We start from the raw sequence: 19960 nt of genomic DNA on the forward strand, positions 1-19960 counted from the left end.
TTGTGTCAAATCTATTGTGCCCACAGGCGGAGCTCAGCGGCAGCAAAACTGCAGAGCGAGAGAAGGATTTAAGACAAACCAGTGCTGTGTCCTCTGGATGTTTCCTGGTTTACCCAGACTGAGTCAGGTGATCTCTTCGCCAACATATTGGAACTGGGAAATATATCGATATTATATTGTCAACATGATATCACCATATATTGTCTTGTATTTTGGATATCATTATATCATGATTTGACATAAGGTTTGTCTTTTCCTGGTTTAAAGACCTTTATACAGCAAAGTAATGCAATTTTATGAACTTATCATTTCTGTTGTACTTTTTCTAACACTTAGTCGTTACAGCCACATCACTGATGGTTATTATTAAAAATGTCACTGTGTTAATATTTTGTTAATTAACCACTAGATACAATATTTTTACAACAGGATTAGAGTTTGATATGGAGGTATTTGGCCAATATATGGTGATATTTGTTTTTAGTTTAGTGTGTATGACAATATAGTCATATTATTATATTTATTATTATTATTGTTGTTGTTGTTGTTGTTGTTGTTGTTGTCATTATTGTAATCATTATTATTATTAATATTATTGTTATTTTCTGATATTGTTTTAAGGCCATATCGCCCAGTATTGACCATCAGAGTTGACCAATGACAGGTTATTTCACCTTTGGAATAGCATGTATATTTAGCCACTTGAACTGCCTGGAAATAGCTGGAGCTTCAGGACAGAGTTAAAATATTGGCACCAGAAATTCAATGATTATTTTCATGACTGAGTTATCACTCCTCTCCTTGATAATACAATTAAAGACAGACTCAGTTTAATGTTAAAAATAATAGAAAAGTAAGCTAAAGTACCTGATCCCAAACTTTGGGCCCCAAAGTGGGGAATTTACTCACTTAATAATCAGAACAGTGTAGAGATAGAACAGATATAAACAAACATATATAAATAACTATTATATACAGTTAAGTGCAGGACAGCACTTTTGTGTACAGCAGCCATTCCCGAACTTCGGAATGATGTAACCCTCTTTGTAATTGGAAAATCTTCTGGGGCCCATCTAGACCTTTAGTCACAATTCAGATCAACAGAAGAGACTAAGAAGAAGAACCCCTCAGGTCTAAGGCAGTGTAGTTCAAGTTAATAATCCATCCACATACACACAGCAGTTTTAAAACTTGCACATCTTAAAACATGCATTTACAATTCTTTCATTGACCAGATATTAGACAGGTTTCGATGTTCCTGTTAGAATTGTGGTTCCTGCAGTACCACCCAACTGTGCAGGTTGATGGAAATACTTAATTATCTCAATATTGTATGGTAATTTCAAACTTAATGACAAAAAATTGATGACTAAAAACATCTCTTCTTTTGTTCATGACCTCTCATGGCCCACCTGCAGTACTTTCATGCCCCAACAGGGGGCCATGGCCTACACTTTGAGAATCATTGGTCTACAGTATGAACAGTACTGTATGAATAATAAGTTGATTTATACATTTTAGGTTAATGTGCATATATCAAGAGTGAGGCTATATCGCGATACACAATGTATATCTTAATATTTTGAAATCTCCTCAAAAACATTTGAGAAATGGGACTGGAAGTCAAAATCAAATATCACAATATTTTTGACCCAATGCCTGAAGCCTATTTGTACTTTCATAAAATATTACCTCAATGAAATGCCGGACAAATAATTATCAGAGAAGTGAATATAATGACAAGATGGGTAAATGAAAGTTTTAGAAAAATTAGAACAGTCTGATTAGTTCATAAAGTCGCGTCACTTTGCTGTAATACAACCTTTAAAACTAGGAAAAGATAACACTTCTGTCAAATCATGATATAATGTACAACATAAAGTATGATATATGGTCTCATATTATGTTAACGATAAACAGTAACATTGATATATTGCTCAGCTCTAATTGCAGTTTATACAGTAGTCTTTTTTCTCCAGATGGCAATAAAAGGACGTTATGTATATGTTATTGTACGATTGTTATATTAGACATTTAATGACATGCATATCCAGTAAAATGCATGGAATTGTTGACCAGTAATGTAAGCACGTAGATGTGTTTATGGCCTGCAAGAAGATGTGTTAAATCCATACACAGCAGATTTGGCTAATTGTAGTTGTAAGTGAATCTCTGAACCTTAAAACAGAAGCACACAAGGCGTTTGCTCATTTGCAGTTAGTTCACCATATTTGATGTTTAATTGGTGTAATCTCTGCGCTGCAAAGCTGGAGGACTTTACCCTGATCAAGTGATACATTTAAATTGAAATATTTCTTCTCAAAGGTAAGAAGGCCCTTCAACTTCATTTCACCATTTATCTGTTGTCTCTTCCTTGCCAAATCATTGTAGCCTCTTGGCTTTTGGATAGTTTCACAGGAGGCGACCAGATCGGCATGAAATTAGCTCAGTCTGAATTATTATACGGTCCAATCAGATGAGCTGAGATGAAATCTTGACTGGCCTGCCCTGCCAGAGTCCGACCCCTCAGATGAAATGGACTACATATTCATAGATTCACTTGCATGGTTGATTATAACAGCATAAATGGAAGGTGCAACCTTTTCTTCTGTTTGTCGTTATACCAATTTTCCTGTGTGCGAAGGAAGATTATATACTGAATATGATATCCCCCCAGTGATTGAGTGAAAGCCTAAATGACATGATGTGTCTGTCATCAGTTTAGGTAACACTATGAACAAATCATATGTGCTTTTACACAACCACCCAGTCCATATTTTATCCCTTTCTATAATTTCCAACAGTCCCTGTATGATTATTACGGCAGACATTGTTGTATTTAGTAGCTAAATAGTGCATGTGCCCTCATAGCTACTCATTACCTTTCCTGGCCTAAAATAATGCCTTGGAATAATGGGAAATATTACCTGATGAATTAATTATGATGATAGCATCTCGGGTAGGAGGCTTAAATGCCATCTTAAATTACATGCAGACATTAGAAAACTTTCAACTTGTCTCATTTGCATAAAAGGAGCAGAAGTATGCATAAATACAAAGGCTTCCTTAGGAAAGAAGCAAATATGTGAGGACTGATCAGTTTATTGCAGAAATTATAAATCACACAGTAATGAGAGGAAAATTGATAGAATGCATCACTTATGACCGATTTTATTCTTGATGTGAAAGTAGGATTATTTATTATTATTATAGGGCAGTGTGGGATTACTGGATGATTTTGTTATTATAAATAATTAAATTTAAAAATATATATATTCATATGTATATCAGAGGTTACACCCTATCAATTTTAAACTTAATTCCTTTTGCAATGAAGCTGTGGCAATTTTCCCATTATTTTATTTGAATGTCAAAAGTGATTGTCTCCTGCAATAGTTCGGATTTTTTAATTGACTTAATGGACAAAATGCCAATTTAAAAACAGGAAATTAAAGCGGTGACTTCCCTGATAAGAAATGCTCAGCTGTACTGAATCAAAATACTGATGTAATTCGTTGTTTTGTTTCATTATGTGCACTAGGCTCCAAGGACTAATAATACAACATGTTAAATAGGTGTGGTAGGATGTCTATCTTTATTAAAGCCTGTAAGCTGTACTAATCAGGTAAATCATTTCAGCATAACGATAACTCAAAAAATCAAACATCAATTGTTTATTGAAAATTATTTTGCAAAAATTAGCAATCACTGTGATTTCTACTCATGTTGGATCCTGTTTATCATTAGACAGTGATGGATTTCTGGAGCAGTGACATTTTTTCTGCCCAAGCTGAGTTTCTAAACCAACTGCTGATTTCTTCTTAATATATAACTCTGATTTTCAAGTGTCATTGTCCGATATTTTTTTTTTTGTATGCCATGTGTTTATTTGTATTTGTATTTCCATTTAAGTGGAAAAAAAATCTATTTTTCCTCCTCCACATAAGAGCCAACCGCTAATGAAGCTCATGTGCACCTACAGTGAGTTCACAGGTAAGCTCACCATCACGGTGCAGGAGGAGGAAAAAAAGCCCCCATATTGTGGAAATCTCCTTCTCCTCAGAGAAAGAGTGGGGGAGAGAAAGTGGGAGAAGGAATGCCTTGCCTTCCTCATTACACTGCTGTCATTTACTCTTCATCCCCCGTACTCTTTAGTGGCATTAAGACGGGATGTAAATTTGACAGTTAACGCTGTTAGAAAATGGCTAGTTCAAGAAGGGCAGGAATTAGAGATGGGCATTAGACGCTGATAAGCTCCTTTCCTCTGCCGCGGCAGCTGCTTAACATTCATGGGAAAGTCATCATCAAACAACGTTATCACAGCTCTGTTGACGGCTGAGGAACATCATCACTATGATAATTTTTTTTTATAGCTGTGAGCCAAAAAAGCACTCTTTTATTTCAGCGGTTTGTTAATGAGATAGGAGCTTGTTGGTATGGGCGAATGCAAACTTGCCACTCTTCAGCGTTTGTTTGAGTCCTCCCCCCCCAGCCTCCCCCGTATGCCTCCCGCTGCACCCCCTCCACACTATTTAATGTTGCACGGAGGAGGGGGTGGGTGGGGGTTGGTGGGGCATTTTTATGTACTCCTTTCGAAGTGCTCTGTGTACATTGCTGAAGGAGGGCCTTTATGTGTACCTTTGCAGATCAGTCACTCAAAGAGAGGAAAACACGGTTATATCAACAAACGCTCTCTCCTAACAGCCCTGTAGCTGGCACCTGTCACTCACCTGGGATTTAGCCATAGATCTGAATAGAGGGAGACGGTGAATATTGAAGCTGAGTAAACTCCCACCAGCAATAGCATGTGATCAACTCCGCTTTTAATGATGAAAAGGCTACTTAAACTGTTGGATCTTGAGGCCTTCAGTAATTATGGCTGTAAATCATTTGCATTGTTTCTTCCCCATTTATTCATTAATGCTCCTAACAACTCGGTTCAGAGGCTTCTTGTACTCTGGAGCGATTCATTTATGTGCTAGTTGCCAAGGCTAAGCAGCTTTCCAATGGATAGGGATGCAAACTGTGGGCTGTAGATACTGAAATCTGATTTTGGATTTATCACTGTTTGTGTTTGTGGAGTGGGCTAAGAGAGATTTAATCTTTGGAAATCCTTACCAGGGGAGATGACAAATCATCTCTGACTTGCTCTAATTACTTCTAAAAACTTTTTGTTTGCATTACAGTTAGCAAGCAACGGTAGGTGATGAAAGGGAGATGAGGATGATATGTAAGAATGTGTATTAAGTCATTATACTCAGTCATGTTTACACATATTTCCAGAAATGTAGAATATGTAGCATAGATCAGAATAAATCAAATGACCCATTGCGACTAAACTCAAAGCATCCGTTGATATCGGTAGTTGCCCAATAGGCCCTATTTTGATATTGATATTGCAACAATATTTCAGGGTTGACTACTGATAATTTCACTAAATAATAACACAATGAGATCTTTCTGATCAGTAATCATTAGTAATGTGAATATAATGACTAAGTTGGTAAAGGCAAGTATTAGAACAAGTGGAACTGTTTGGTAAGTTAAGTTTTAATCTGACACAATATATAGTCACATATCACGATAATGACATATATCCTATATATTGTCCACCCATAGTTGTTATTAGTCAAAGAATTAATCCAAATCTAAAACATTTGGAACCTTTTGAGAGTTATGTAACCATTTTCATAATGCATAGAATGTTGCATTTGTACATTCAGCAGTATACATTATTATTACAGTGCTGTTCGAGCATGACAGTCATAGACAGGCACTCTCATTTTCAGCTCAGACCTGTACGCCACGTCTTTTCTTAGCAGGGAAGCAGTTTTCTGGGGAATTTAACGGTACTGAAAATTGATCCATGTCAAATACTGAATGCAAAACCAGAGGGTGAGGGAACACGCAGCCAGGTTAAAACATACATAATCAATAGCTGAACAACCAGCCTCATTAGAGGTTATGATGGGCAAGTGCCTAGTATCCACTAAATATATGGTATGGTTCACATCTTTGACTTGGTGTTCAGGACTCAACTTCCAGTGGGTTTTAATTCTCCTGAGCTAATGAGATCCTACTGAGTGTGGCGAAGAACACTGGTTTGTGTTGCTGCTTGCTGAGACATAGTGAGTCTTCCCCGAAGATTTATAAAAAATGTTCAGGCACGCGACACCGAGATGTCAAAACCAGGTAGAGGAACACACAGCAGCAATCTGCCTGTCTCCACGAAGCTGTACAGCTCCTCGTAATCATTATGGCAGATGTAAAACTAGCAAAAGTCAACACTTTCTGGCATAGAATTAGCCCAGACATAGAACCATGCATAAAATTTCAACACGTCAATTAAAATTCTGTGCGCTCAGGTGCTGTAATGGGTTGAAGTGGGTTTCCTTTTTTTCTTTTTTCTTTTTTACAGCTTTTTGACATAGAACTCCTAATGATAATTGGCATGGTGCATCCGTTTATAAGCATTCAGCTGAAAAGAAAAACAGGCTGACGAAACAACAACATTGTTATATGATTTATATCTGAAAAACTGTCGTTCATTGCCATATTATCTGCAAGAACTTGAATGTCCTTCTCACCCTGGTTTTGATCAAATGTTGTTATTGATTTGTGTATTTGTTTTTCAAATCTAATGAAGTGCTGACTTTATAAATGACTTTTTGTCTACCATGAAGTGAGAAAGACAGATATTTTCAAGACATAAATATGAACAAAGAGTTGGTCAAATACACACTGGATGGCTGGTTAGTTACAAAAACCCCATTGTAAATTCACCATAGAAATTAGTTTTGCTATCTATTAAGAAATTCCAGTTTGCTTTTGATTTTTGTCGCTGTTTATTCATTACTGTCTTTGTTATGAGTTGATTGATTGGGAGATATTTTTCCCAATCGGTTATTTTTTTCCATCATGCGATTGATCTGAGAAGTGACAATGCCCCAGTGTATCGCTGTGTGGGTCGGCTTGTTGTACAAGTTTGGAGTTTTTTCCTTCCTTGGAAAAATGAGTACAATGCGAATGAAAAGCAGATGTGCTGCAATCCTTTTGGATCCACAGTAATTCTGCCTTTTGAGTCGATTCCGCAGCATTATCTCCACTTTGTAGTGGTCTCTGAGCCCTTTGTCATGTTAGTTCAATAGCCCTCCGTACTGTAAACCACCACTTCTCTGTGTGTGGCTCTGTTATTTAGTGCCACTTTGGGAGCGTGGACACAGAGTGGAGCTCGATCTTCTGTTTCTCAGCAGAGTTGGGAACCCTGAAAAGCATGAAAGTAGATGATGATAGGAATTGTTGCTTTGAAAATACACTTAAATCTTGTTGTAAAACTACACATGTAATTAATTTAACAGTGATTTCATATGTTAAATTGTTTATTATTGTTAAACTATTCAGTGCCACCCTCATTATTCTGTTGCCTGACCAAAATCTCCAGATGCAATCAATAAAAAAGTCTAGAGGAAAAATTTCGAGCCGCGCTGGAAGATCTGGGGTGTCTTTGCCTCAGCAGCTTGTAAACTCGTCACAACTAAGCCACAGTTTGGTTTTCCTTATTTATGATAATGAAATGTAATTCCGCCCTTCATCGACATGCAGGGCTCTTATACTTGAGTAAATTATTCTCTTTTTTACCAATGCTTCCATATTTTGAAACCATTACTTAATCACATTGTCAAAATCCCCATTTCCTCTCATCAATCCTACGTTGAGCTTTATTTGTGATCCTCTCTTTCTTTTGCCCTCACCCATTTTGTTCACTCCATTTCTCCCGTTCATTTTCGCTCCACGCTGGTGTTTATTTTTTTATTTTGGAGGATGACTGGATTACCCCTACTGAAATAGCTGTTACTCAGATTTTAGGTCATCTACCAAATCCATTAGGGGTAAATATACAAATAACCCCATTTTTTTCTGCCATCCATAGTGGTCTGCTGTTCCTCATCTTGTGGCTGCAGAGGCTTACTGTACTATTAATAGAAGATAATCTGCAACAGTTTTGTCTCCTAATATATTTATGTTTATTGTGTTATAGGGAAAAAACACTTCATGTACATAAAGGCTATGATATGACTGCCCGCCAGTGGTTTCTAGCTTTACCACTTGTTCATAAGTAATCTAAACATTCTTCTGTCACTTTTTTATCAATAACAGAGAGGCAGAATGAGAGCAAGCTGTAGCAGTTCTCATAATTCATAGTGTATTAATTTATAATTAGCGGGTTTAATGAAACTGATACTGCAATATTAGTTATTAGGTGTACAGTTTAAACAGAAACAAATCCACTCATTCAGTACAATAAAAGTGGCCACATGAAAGAAATAAAGTGAAGAAGCAAAGAGCATTGAAGCTAACGAAGTGTATTACACACTTATTAAAGTAATTTTCACTTTGCCTCCCAGACCTGGCCAAAAACACTTTCAAATTCTCATTGTACTCCAAGGAAGGCTATTTCCTTGTTAACTTTGAAGTAAGCTGAAAAATGTATAGGTAGACAGGGGTGGCATCAAATAATCAGCAACTTCAAAAAGCATGCTGCCACTTAGCACTCCTAAAGCTAATGTCCCCGAGACATTCAGAATGGAAATTATTCAAACTCATTTAGTGGCAGCAAATTGGTCTAAGTTCAATCAGAAAACAGACTGACACTGAACAAGAAGTGCAGCCTAATTATACTTGTTTGTCAAATGAAAATTTCATTTGGGCAGAAATGAAACCTTCGAGCAACTTCTTTTAAGGTGAGCTCCTAGTTGTATTATCAGCTAAATGCAGTAAAATCCATAATCATACGATGATAATGAAAATGGAGCCAATGTTAACATTCAGGCTTTCAATGCCCCGGGCACATGGCGATAAAAATTAAGTACCATAGTCCTCTGCCAGGCACGCTGACACCCGGGCTGGTCTTTAGCCTCTTAGATGCGTTTTTGCATTTTAAAAACTTTATCAAAGCACTGTTGCAATGTGGAAAATGTCAACGTGAAATGCACTGAAGGCAAATTGGAATTTCATTAATAGTAAAATTATTGCTTTTGACTGATGTATTACTATGCTTGTTAAGAGCTAGAGAGTGGAACGCTCGTCTGTCTGGTCGGCAGTCTTGCCTCTTCTTGTCCCATGCCATTTGCTGAAAGTTACAGATCTACTTTCCAGCTGTAAAATGTAAAGTTGCTAAAGTTGCAGGAAGTGAAAGATATCTAGTACAAGACTTTCATTTAGAGTGGAGACTCCTAACTAGGATACATGTGAAGGTAGTGAGCTTATTCAAGACAAAAACAGAAGGCATGAACAGAATAACAAAGGCTCTATTGTGTTGGATAACATCGGCATTGATATCTGGGCAGTTTCATACATACACATTTTCATACAAGATACTACTACTGTGTCTCTCCCTGCTTTGATGTGTTTAACTCATGATTGACCAACACAATGTGGATTTGTGCTATAGAATAGTGGGTTGTCTTCCCATTGTTAAGTGTAGTGACATCTAACCTAAACTATAGAGAACGGGCCCCAGAGATCCCACTGTGGATGGTAAATAGACCTAACCTGGTGTGGAGGTATCAGTTCACCGAGACTTGTGCTCATTCATGAAGCCGCTGGTGTTTATTGATTTACCTTGTAATCCTCTCAGTGTCAATGTCGTCAATGATGGAGGAGGAAATGGGAACGGCTTGTCAGATGGAGGACGTTTTCTGACAGCAAAACGAGACAACAGATTAGCTTTAATGGGATACTGGTATTCATGTTGTCCTGTGGGGTTTAGATATGTGACGCTCAGTCTACAAGTGGACCAAAATAGTAACTTCAAAACAGTTTTTAAAATGTTGATAAAGCTAGCATGGTAAACTGTACACACATTTTATAACATTGTATGGTGTCATTTGGTCATTTTTCATGACTACATCTTCAATTTGTTTATAAGATGACAATATATTTTAGAACAAGGTGAAAAAATAAGTTAAAAAAAAATTAATAAGCACCACGTTGTTATTGAAGTGTTCCCATATGGGAACTGGCCATAATGTAGAAATGTTACATCTAAGTCAGTATTCCGCAAAAACTAGATTGGTGGTATAAAATGATCGAGTTAGCTAATTAGTTTTGAAATTTGCAATATTTTGAGTTGAGGTGTTTTGGCTAACAAAGAGAATTAGCTTACGTGTTAAAATTCTCCATGGAAAATCCCTGCTATTATCGTTGTGGTTTACTGAAAATAAGCTTTGACTTGAAGTTTCCATGCCTCATTCGTGCATTTCACAAATTGACTGGTTACTGTCTGGGTCCAGTTTTCACATCTGCATTGTCTTTCTGTGGAACAGTGCATTGTGTAAATGCAGAAGTCTTAAGTACTGTTTGGTCTAGTCTACCTTAGAGTCACAGGAAGGATCACAAACATTTTTTATTGTTATTTAGTTATTTTTAATGCCATCATAGCTTCATACAGTATTGCAACACAAGAAATGTGCACTTCAATGAAATATATATTGAGCATACTTTATCATTATTGCAGTGCTTTTAATATTCAAAACACAGATGGTGACCCATTCAATGAGTTGCATAATGGCTTCTTATTGTATTAATATCCATAGTACCTTGCAAATACAAAATATATCAACATCCTATCCCATGGAAATATAAAGACATTTTACAATAAAATCAATTATGCAAATGATAAAAAGAAATACATACAACAAAATGCCCATTTTTAACTAAATGTGTCAAAAACAATGTTTGTTCTGTTATCAACATTAAATAATGTTGTGAACCTTATATGTTAGCAGATGTCTTTAAATTAAAGCCAGTGTCTATGTTAACTTTAACTCTGCTCAAAGAGGCATTGTCAGGAGCCGCTCACAGACAATACTGATTTCACTGATCAGCTAATAAACTTCAGCAAGTTCCTCCGACCCTGTTGATCCTCTCATGTCATGAATCATGTTGTGTTGTCTATGTGTGCTAGATATGGACATTTAATAGAGATCAGCCTGGTCGTAGATACATGCCATGAACTGTAGACAGAGGGTTTCAATCAAAACAACCATGACAAGATCAACTTACAGTGAGGTATTCCATAGGAATTTCAAAATGTACAGTTCATGTCAGACTTTCAGTTATTTATATGGCATTACTGGTGTTAAAAACTAAAATTCAGACATGCTCACGAGCTAAACGTATTAAAAATGCTACTCCGTTGCGATTACATTTTTTAGGTGTGTCTGATAATTACCGTAAATGTGACATAACAGTACATCTTATTGCAGTCATATTAGCACATAGCAGTTCCTTCCTCAATAATATCTACATTTAAACATCAGTGACATGTTAGATTGCTACCTGGTATTCAGCTGTAGTCTTTCTGTCTTTTAAATCACACAATGTTGTCACTCTTTTCATCTAGTTTAATGACACTATTAATTGGATTTGTAATGATGTTTTAAGCAAACTTATTTCAGCAGACATCTTTCAGGCAATAGGCCTACATGATAACGATGAATAGTGCATGCCTGGCATACAGTGGAGCTGTGGATTAGTTGCCAAGGCATTTCATAGTATTTGTAGTGGAGCTCTGACCTCTTGTGCCTCAATGTGGAAGTGCAAAATCCTCATGCTACACTGGCAGTGGTGGTTATGACAAGCTCTGTAATGCAATATCTTTGTAAGTATGCACTTTGATTTTAGAAATTAAAGCTTCTTGGAGAGCCCTTTCACAGTTCCTCCATATGTAGTACCTTATGAACCCCTCAGGTGACTACCAGAAAAAACGTCCTAAAAGTCCCTGTAGGAACCGGTTGGGTGATATTTTGAAAAGTCCAAAGAAATGTTCCACAAGGATCCATTTATGGGCTGTTCACACTGGAACTGTGAAGGAGCCTTTCTCAGTTTCTGAAAGAACACGTACAGTGCTAGCGCTGGTGCATCCAGACGGCTATGCACACTTGTAATAGAACAGATTTTAATTCAGTGTCATCATCAAATCATTTAATTTACATTTGTCTAGTGGTGCCCTGTGGTTCTGTTGTAGCACATGGTTCATGACGTTTGCTGTCTGACATCTCTGACTGTCTTGTCATCCCTGTCTCTCTCCACGCATACAGTTAAAGCAGAAATGCCATTAAATATTCCTGAATGCCTCATCAGTACTGCTTTAACTGCTGTCATATGTAATAAAGCAGCAGGCAAAGTGACCTTTTTTACCTCTCAATGCCACTGTCGCTAACTTGGACAAACAATCCCACCTGGCATTGTGCCAACTAGCAAAACAATGGGAGTCTTTCACTGATTGTCTTTCAGAGGCAATCATGTTTCCATGTTATAAAACAAGGGTCAATAGATGGAGGTTTCATATGTCAATGTCATGAATTTTAAGCACAAATTAACAGATTAAATGTCAGCTTCACAAACTCTGATTAACCTACCTACACACATACAAACATACGCACATACATACATACATATATAGGTGATAAATAATAATATATTCTGCACTAGATCTTTAAGATAGTTGAATCTGAACATCATAAAACATTTAATTCCCCAAGAAAGCTGGTAGATTTAATCACATTTTGATACTGATCACTGTTTTTAGATAAATTCAGAATATTTTCTCTAAAGGTATTGGTAACCTCTAAATGCATTTTACACTAAGTCTTTGAATTGTTTCTATGTATCACTAAAAAGTCCTCAATTATCCTAATTGTACCAACTTAGAAGCTTATGAATTTCTCTTGAAATTGAAAGGAAATTGCTGAAAAAACCTTTGCTATGTTGGAGAAACTTTTTTCAAACCATCACTTTTGTGAGTGTGAGTATTCATTTTTATTCTCTTCCTGTCACCTGGGATCTGTAAATCTCAAGCTGTAAAGCGTGTATTTAAGCCAGTACAAGGGAGGTAAAGAGATTCATGGAGTCCAGCACATTGCTTTTGCTATTGTTGATTCATCTTACGACTCCATCTCTACCAGCCCGATGAATCCTAATGAAGCAGAAATCTGTCACATTTACTCCACAATGAGGGTAGCTGGCAAACTTTCTCGGCAAAATGAAACTATTATCTTCAACTAGACACGCACAGGGCTCAATATAAATAAATAAAGTCACACTTATCTAGTGGCCAGTGTGATTACTGTAGCCAAGGCTGACATCCAAATTGACTGTCTTATCATGTTGAAGTGATTTCAGCTGAGTGGAGACTGTAGATGAAAGCAAAATGATCTTTAAATAGTAGTTAAAGATGGTTGCTCGATAAGTTGTTCCACAACAGTTTTGATCAATGAAGCATGCACTCAGTATATTGCCTATTTAGATATGTGAGATAAACTTAGCTGGGCTTCCAAATGATTCATAAATTATATTACCCTCAGTACAAGGTAATGACTTTATGGCCTTGTTGAATTCTTAATGTTGGGACGTATTATAAAAGCTGTGGTGAGCTGGAAAAGACACATTTTGTATTTGATTCACTTTTTAAGACATGATAAAATGTTTAATTATTATCATTATCTATTATATAGATTTATACCACTTTTTCCAGTCAAAATGCAATGCAGTTGTTGAACAATAAGTATCTGTTGTTGAACAACACATATAGATGTTGACCACACATCAAACAAGTGAAAACTGACTTTAAGCAGTATTTCAGGAGAAGGCTTTGACTACCTCGGGTCTAAAAGCCTGTGAATTGAATTTGCCGTGCTCTCATACGACAAAGCCTGTCAGGAGGAAGCTCCAGCTGTAGAAAATGTCAGAGCTATTTTGCTCTTTACTAGTCAATGCAATGCTTGTTTAATAGTAATTGGAATCTTATCCTGCTGTTTGCTCATCATTTCCTGTGCCTAGTTATTCCACACCTAAACTCCATTTAAGTTTTAATAACATTTTAGAATAGTTCCCATTCAGGTAAACAGAATCTGATTACCTTGATGGATTGAAAATGTATGTCTGACGGTAGTTTATTTGATTTATTTATTCAAGGGGCCTCAAATGGAGGCACTTTAACTGAGGCAAACAAATGGTTGCCGCACCTTTTCCAAGAGCACAGCGGTTTACAGAGACTGAGATTTTATATTTTGTTAGCCTCCGCACTTCTCTATTCCACCACGGAGAGACACTAAGAATGACAATAATGTCAGCCAGACTTGATTTGTTTGTTCAGCCAGATTTTTTTTGTCAGCATATTATTGTTTCCACATATAATGATGGGTTCCACAATCCACCTGCTCAAGAGGAAAATGCTGGCCACTGAGGCAGTCTGTGTGACTTTAGATATTTCTAAAAAACAAATACATGCACGCTGAGTGCCAGAAGCCAATGAGCAGGAGCCTAAAACTATTCTGTGATAGTTTTGGATTTCCCTCTCTCCATAAGCCTCTCATTGTGTTAGAGGACCTGCTTTGTACAAGTGCTTGCCAGCTGCTTACCAAATGAGGTTATAGTGTTTCCCTATCAACTGTAAATTTCAATAATTTGTTGGAGGGGCCTCTCACTGTCAGTTTTTATCATATTATCAATGACGACTCAATTTTCCTCTGCCACTCCATCTCAAGCACTGACCCCCGGCCCTATTACAGTCCTGTAATGAAGTGCAATGGAGTGGTAATTGGTCCACATTATACCAGATCAGGTAACATTAGTCTTATTTTCTTATCACAATGAGCCCTGCTGGTGACTCTCAATGAGAAACCAAACACAGTTCCTTTCTTATGCAGGCTATCATCCAAATAACATTTCAACGAGAGACCCCTTTTCCCCATTTCAGTTTTCCATTTCAAGATTGCACTCCATGTCCTCGGACCGTGCTTTGTTTCCCGTTTCCTCCGCTTTAAAAGTCTTCCAAACAGCCTCAGAGGCAGTGCAGATACGGGGTAGGGCTTTCCCGGCATGGGGAAGTACAGTAAATGAGACGGTAACATGACCATTATGTCTGCAATATTAGATGTATAGTGCTCTGCTAGCCCTCTGTTACAGCCTCCTGCTGTAGACTGCTTGCTGCTTTGTAACTTCAGTTTTGATATTTTTCTTGTTACTCTGTCACTGCAGAATTACACGCTTCGCTACGAAACCGAAAAAATTTCATGAGCTTATGAAACTGTTTCAAAAATGCATTTCTTCCATTCCTCAAAAATTATCTTCGTGGAAATACAAAGTGTTGGCCCAGGAGGCACATTGTGTGGATGTTCCTGAAATCAAATGCAGTTGGGGAAAATTGGCACAAATCAATTTTCTCATTCCCATTACATTATGTGTCTGTCTGCTACAAAAGAGATTTCATGACTCTGAGTAACAATGAGTTAACAAGAAGCTGCTAAATCATTTCTGCCCATGTTCAAATATTATGCAGAAAAATTTAAAAAATTGCAATTTCCAGTTAAATCAGCCAAACACGTTTGAGCAGCCTCATGTCCAACAAACATCCGAGCATGACACAGGTAGAGCTAAACTTAAAATAATGGTTGGTGATAGACTGTTAGACCTCCTGTATGTTAATCCAGTGCCAGCATAGCAGAATATCACAAAGCTGTCAAAGCTGAACTTTTGTGCTCCGAGAGGCAGGAAGTCAGGTCTCTGTTGTGAACTGACGCGCGCTCCCTGGCAGAGCCGCTCTGTGTGCTGAAAACACACTGCAGACTAAAAGGACAGGATATTGGATAACAAGGTTAAAATATAGGAGCAAAAATATTCCCTTATTAAACTCAGGCTGCAGGGATTTGATTTGAGCCACCTAATAGATAGTGGTTTCAAGGGAGCCCAAACAAAAGGTAACGGGCCGGTCATGCTTGTGGTAGCTAATGGCAGAGTTAGAAGAAATTAGGGGATTCTTTTTCTACAGGAAATTGTACTTAAAGACGGGTCATGGATCACCCTGCTCTTCACAGGCAGCCTCAGAAGTCAGAGAGTGAACTTTTGCCGCGGCCATTAAAAGGTCTACGTCGTAGAGAGAGGTCAAAGCGGGAACAAAACTAGTTGTATGTTTTGAGGAAGGCAAAGCTGTGCAAATTGATTTTGTGGCTGAAATTCATGGTCAAACAAGTGAATAAACTCATCTTGTGATTTTGTAACTATTATTAAAGACACTGGCCAAAATAAACAAAACACCAAGAAATAGTTTGTAACCATGAGCCATCAAGAACAGCTCCTTTGCTTTGATTAGACAAGTGTCTGGAGGTTTGTTGAATTCATCCTAGAGATGTGATGGTGTGGTGTTTTGTTGAGCTGTTTCAGGTGCTAACACAGAATCCTAGATTCAGGTTCATCAATTCTCATGCAATCATCATGATCACTGGTGACTGCTTTGTGTTTATTGGCATTTGCCTCGCCTTCCAAATGGTTCATTGGTTCTAAGCCGTGCCAGGAAAATGTAGCCCAAGTGTAGCCTTTAACACTTTTCATGTGCAGCATAAGTATGTGTGAAAAAGGGCTTTAAGCTCTGCAACCTCTCTGAGGTTTGTTGTTGCAGCTCAAACCACCTGCTCACATTTTAGATTGAGCCTCCAGTCAGTTGAGTTTCACTCAAACTTTGACTTGGTTTAAAATGTCATGCATTGCAATGTAAGCAGAAAGTAGTGTATATGGAAAGTAAATAAAATCAAATGGCAGACAGTACAAATAGTAAATATAGAGAAATTCAGGCAGTGTTAGTACATTCCCCTTACCAGAGCTGAAAAAGAAATCCAACCAAAACTCCGTAGTTTAGTTTTAGAACACCTGGTAATACATGAGTAAAAATGCCAATATTAGCCAAAAATGTTTTTTTTTAATTTATAATTCCCTGATCAATGTGCTAAAAAACCTCCCTAAAAGTTGAGTAAAGTCAAGGCTTTTCCTTTAGATATAAAAGATGGCTGCATCCACATTCCCACAGAAGGTATGTCCGTGTTCTTAGATCATCCTCCTGGTTTACAGAAGTCTAACCAGTTTTCCTCTGTGGATGAGGCATTGTGGCCTTGTCTTTAGTTCAGTCTTCCACACTAACTTTAACTGAGGCTGAGGAGAAAGAGTTGACATTTACAATGTTTTTTCTGAAGGAGTTCTTGCCAAGTAACAATTGTCAAACCAACTCCCCACAGTTAGAGACATGAAACAAAATACTGCATATAAATAATACATTAAACCCTATATATGATGGAATATTACTGCGTCAGTATCTTAGCACACCTGTGTAGGGATGCCTGTATCTGCATGTCTTTTATCAGCTGCGTTTTTCTGTTGTCTGCATAGCGGCTGGTGAATGGGACGGTCTGTTAGCTGATGTAAATGATTGTCTGCTGCCCTCTAGTGGTTGGAAGAGCATGGTGCCATATGTTGCAATCAGTTGTGTCTTTTTTGGGTAGGGTGGAGGGCTGGAACTTCCCACACTGAGTAATCGTGAAATCATCCAGATGATTCATTCAGTTCATCAAGTCATTCATTCAGTTGTCTTGTCTTCCTGTTTAACTTTGAGAAATACATTACAATCGATGCCTGTGCTAAACGACGGAATGATATGAAGAAGATAATTGTTTTGCGATTCTTTAAGATATTACAGTTGCGATGTGAGTCATGATTTAAGTGGGAATGGTCATTTATCTTGTTTTTTTATTGAAACAAAATTTTGATAACAGTAATGCTGACATGATTACTGCTGAGGTCTGTACCAAACATACATGTTCCCTTACATCTGGAGAACATGCATATTAAACGTTCAATATGTAAACATTTAAGGGGAACATTCAAAATTTACCTAAAATGATCAACAGAATATATTTAATAGTTCTGAAGTCATGAAATCCATGTATTGCAATTCAGGTTTATGTACTAAAGTTAGCATGCTAGTTACTGACTAACCCCATCCCGGTCCAAGGCCCCTGTGCTAGCATAACACCAACACTCCCCTGATTCTCTGAGATCCCAGTCTGGATCACTACATGACTCACTGAGCTAACGAGCTAGCTATAGTTAGCAGCAGTAAGCAGATCCTCTAATGATACTGTATCCTGCTGTTTTGAATATTGAAATTGTTGTTTTGAATATGAAATTCAACAGTTGGCCATTTCTAACATATTGGACGTTTAAACTGTATAATGACCCAGAACAATTTATCAGCATACTGAAAGCCAGTTTGATTGGCTTTAGAACTGATTTTAGCTTTAAAATGTAAGAGATGGAGCTCTTCCTGAACTCAAATTGAGTTTGTTAGAGGTGCTCTTTGGATAAGAATACATTTGGATGGAGCAAATCTAAAACTATTAAAAAATACCTTTATTGTCATAACATGTTCATGTTAGACCTTGAAAACTATCTCTGACACATTTCGACACCGAGTCTTTGTCAGGGAGTCAAACCAATCAGATTTTAAGGTCTAAGAAGACCATGCCATGACAATAAAGTCATTTTAACAGAATTTAATATGATAGAGAGAGTGCCCTTCTAGTTTTTTTGTATAATCTTTCATTTCAGCTTTAAGCTATTAGCTTTTCTTTTATATCAGCAGCTCTGAGTTTTAGGTGTACTATAGTACATGTTGTTGCTGTTTCGAGATGAGCAAGTTTATTTAAGCTATAGTCTCCCAGTATCACTCTGACTGTGTAGCACAAAACACCTTGTTAAGGAAGTGAAAAAACGGAAGAAGAACGTTGACCACACAACAGGTGAATCGATGTATTCGTGGGTGAGTGCGTGTGTGTGGGCGTGTGTGTATTTTTGAGAACAGAGATCTAAAGCAAAAGTGTTTCCTTCGTAAACGACAAAAAGGTTTTAGATTATCGTCTTTCTCGGTCTCGGCATGCAACAAAATTAATTCACTGTTAGCTGCCCCTTTTTTTATTTCTTTCACATGACTAATGGAAAACAGGCAAGTGTAGTCACAGACATGTTGCACGACATGACACCACTGTGGTGCTTTTTCTCAGTTCTTCAACTGTTTCAGGAAGTGGAGCAGTGTCACCAAAATCAGGAAACTAAGGGTTGCTATTAATACAACTGAGCGAACAGCTACAGTATAGCTGGTGAAAGCTACAATCGCCTTAGTTGAAGAGAAGAGGACCTTAAGCACACTTGAGAAACCAAAAGGACATATTTGAAATGCTCCTGGTGGGCTGATTTTGTGCGCATTTGAGGCTTCACAACCATGGAAGAACCAGTCTTGTGTATTGAATCAGGTAAATATAACATATCTTCTATAAATGTCTTTTTAGCCAGTTCAAAGGGGTAAAAATACCCATGTATATGTTTACTTATATACAGCACTGAACAGTTGTCATTTAATACACAATATAAATTACTCTTTAAGAATGTTTCTTCTTTTCTTTTGAAATATGATATGTTTATTTAATTTAACTTAACAGAACTGAACTGTTATTTAAAATTATTTTCTGAGCTGATGAAAAAAAGAGGAAGCACACATGTAAGCCTTCCTGTATTCACATGTGAGTTATTTTACAATTTTCCCACATGTCTAAATTTGTGTCGGTCGTGTTATCGGCCCATTAAGAAACAGATGGCAAGTCTGTCGGCTCTGTCATCAGTGGGAACTGCGATGAAGGTGAAATAGTCGATTTGGATTCCTTTCCCAGTTAGCGTGTACAGAGGTGAACTTGACCTGATTAAACACTGTAATGAGTCAAACAAAATTACTCTGACCAGTGTTGACACAGTGCAATGTTTGCACAAGTCCTTGTTGGCTCTGCGCTGACATATCAAACAAATCGGACATTCATTCTCTAACCACAGTCACCTTGACATCTCACAGCCGGACAGCTGGTATGTTGTTGAGCGTTTCCCTGACAAACACTACCTGCTGCAACATATAATATGACTAGTGTCATATCATTAGCGTAATGTTTGAGCCCATTACTGGATTGTGAATCATTTCTCGTGGTCAGGCTGGATCAGCTATGTTTAAGAGGAACTAATGATAATGTTTTCCAGCTTAAGTAAGGCAATTTTCAGTTTGTGTGAATGCATGTTCTGTACATACTGA

At 37.4% G+C, this 19960-nt stretch overlaps 1 protein-coding gene across 2 annotated transcripts in view; it reads left to right on the forward strand.

Annotated features, from left to right (window-relative positions):
* pik3ap1 (phosphoinositide-3-kinase adaptor protein 1) overlaps positions 1 to 19960 on the forward strand; it is a 37479-nt gene that overhangs the window by 4260 nt on the left and 13259 nt on the right. Inside the window, exon 3 of one of the 2 annotated variants that reach the window (XM_030441735.1) lies at positions 27 to 19139. In XM_030441735.1, the coding sequence (XP_030297595.1) occupies positions 19109 to 19139 (31 nt within the window). In that variant the 5' untranslated portion in view covers positions 27 to 19108. The remainder of the gene's footprint in view (positions 1 to 26; positions 19140 to 19960) is intronic. The other variant, XM_030441736.1, reaches the window with a different exon arrangement.

This window comes from Sparus aurata, chromosome 15 (assembly GCF_900880675.1).
Source record: "Sparus aurata chromosome 15, fSpaAur1.1, whole genome shotgun sequence".
NCBI classification, from domain to species: domain Eukaryota; kingdom Metazoa; phylum Chordata; class Actinopteri; order Spariformes; family Sparidae; genus Sparus; species Sparus aurata.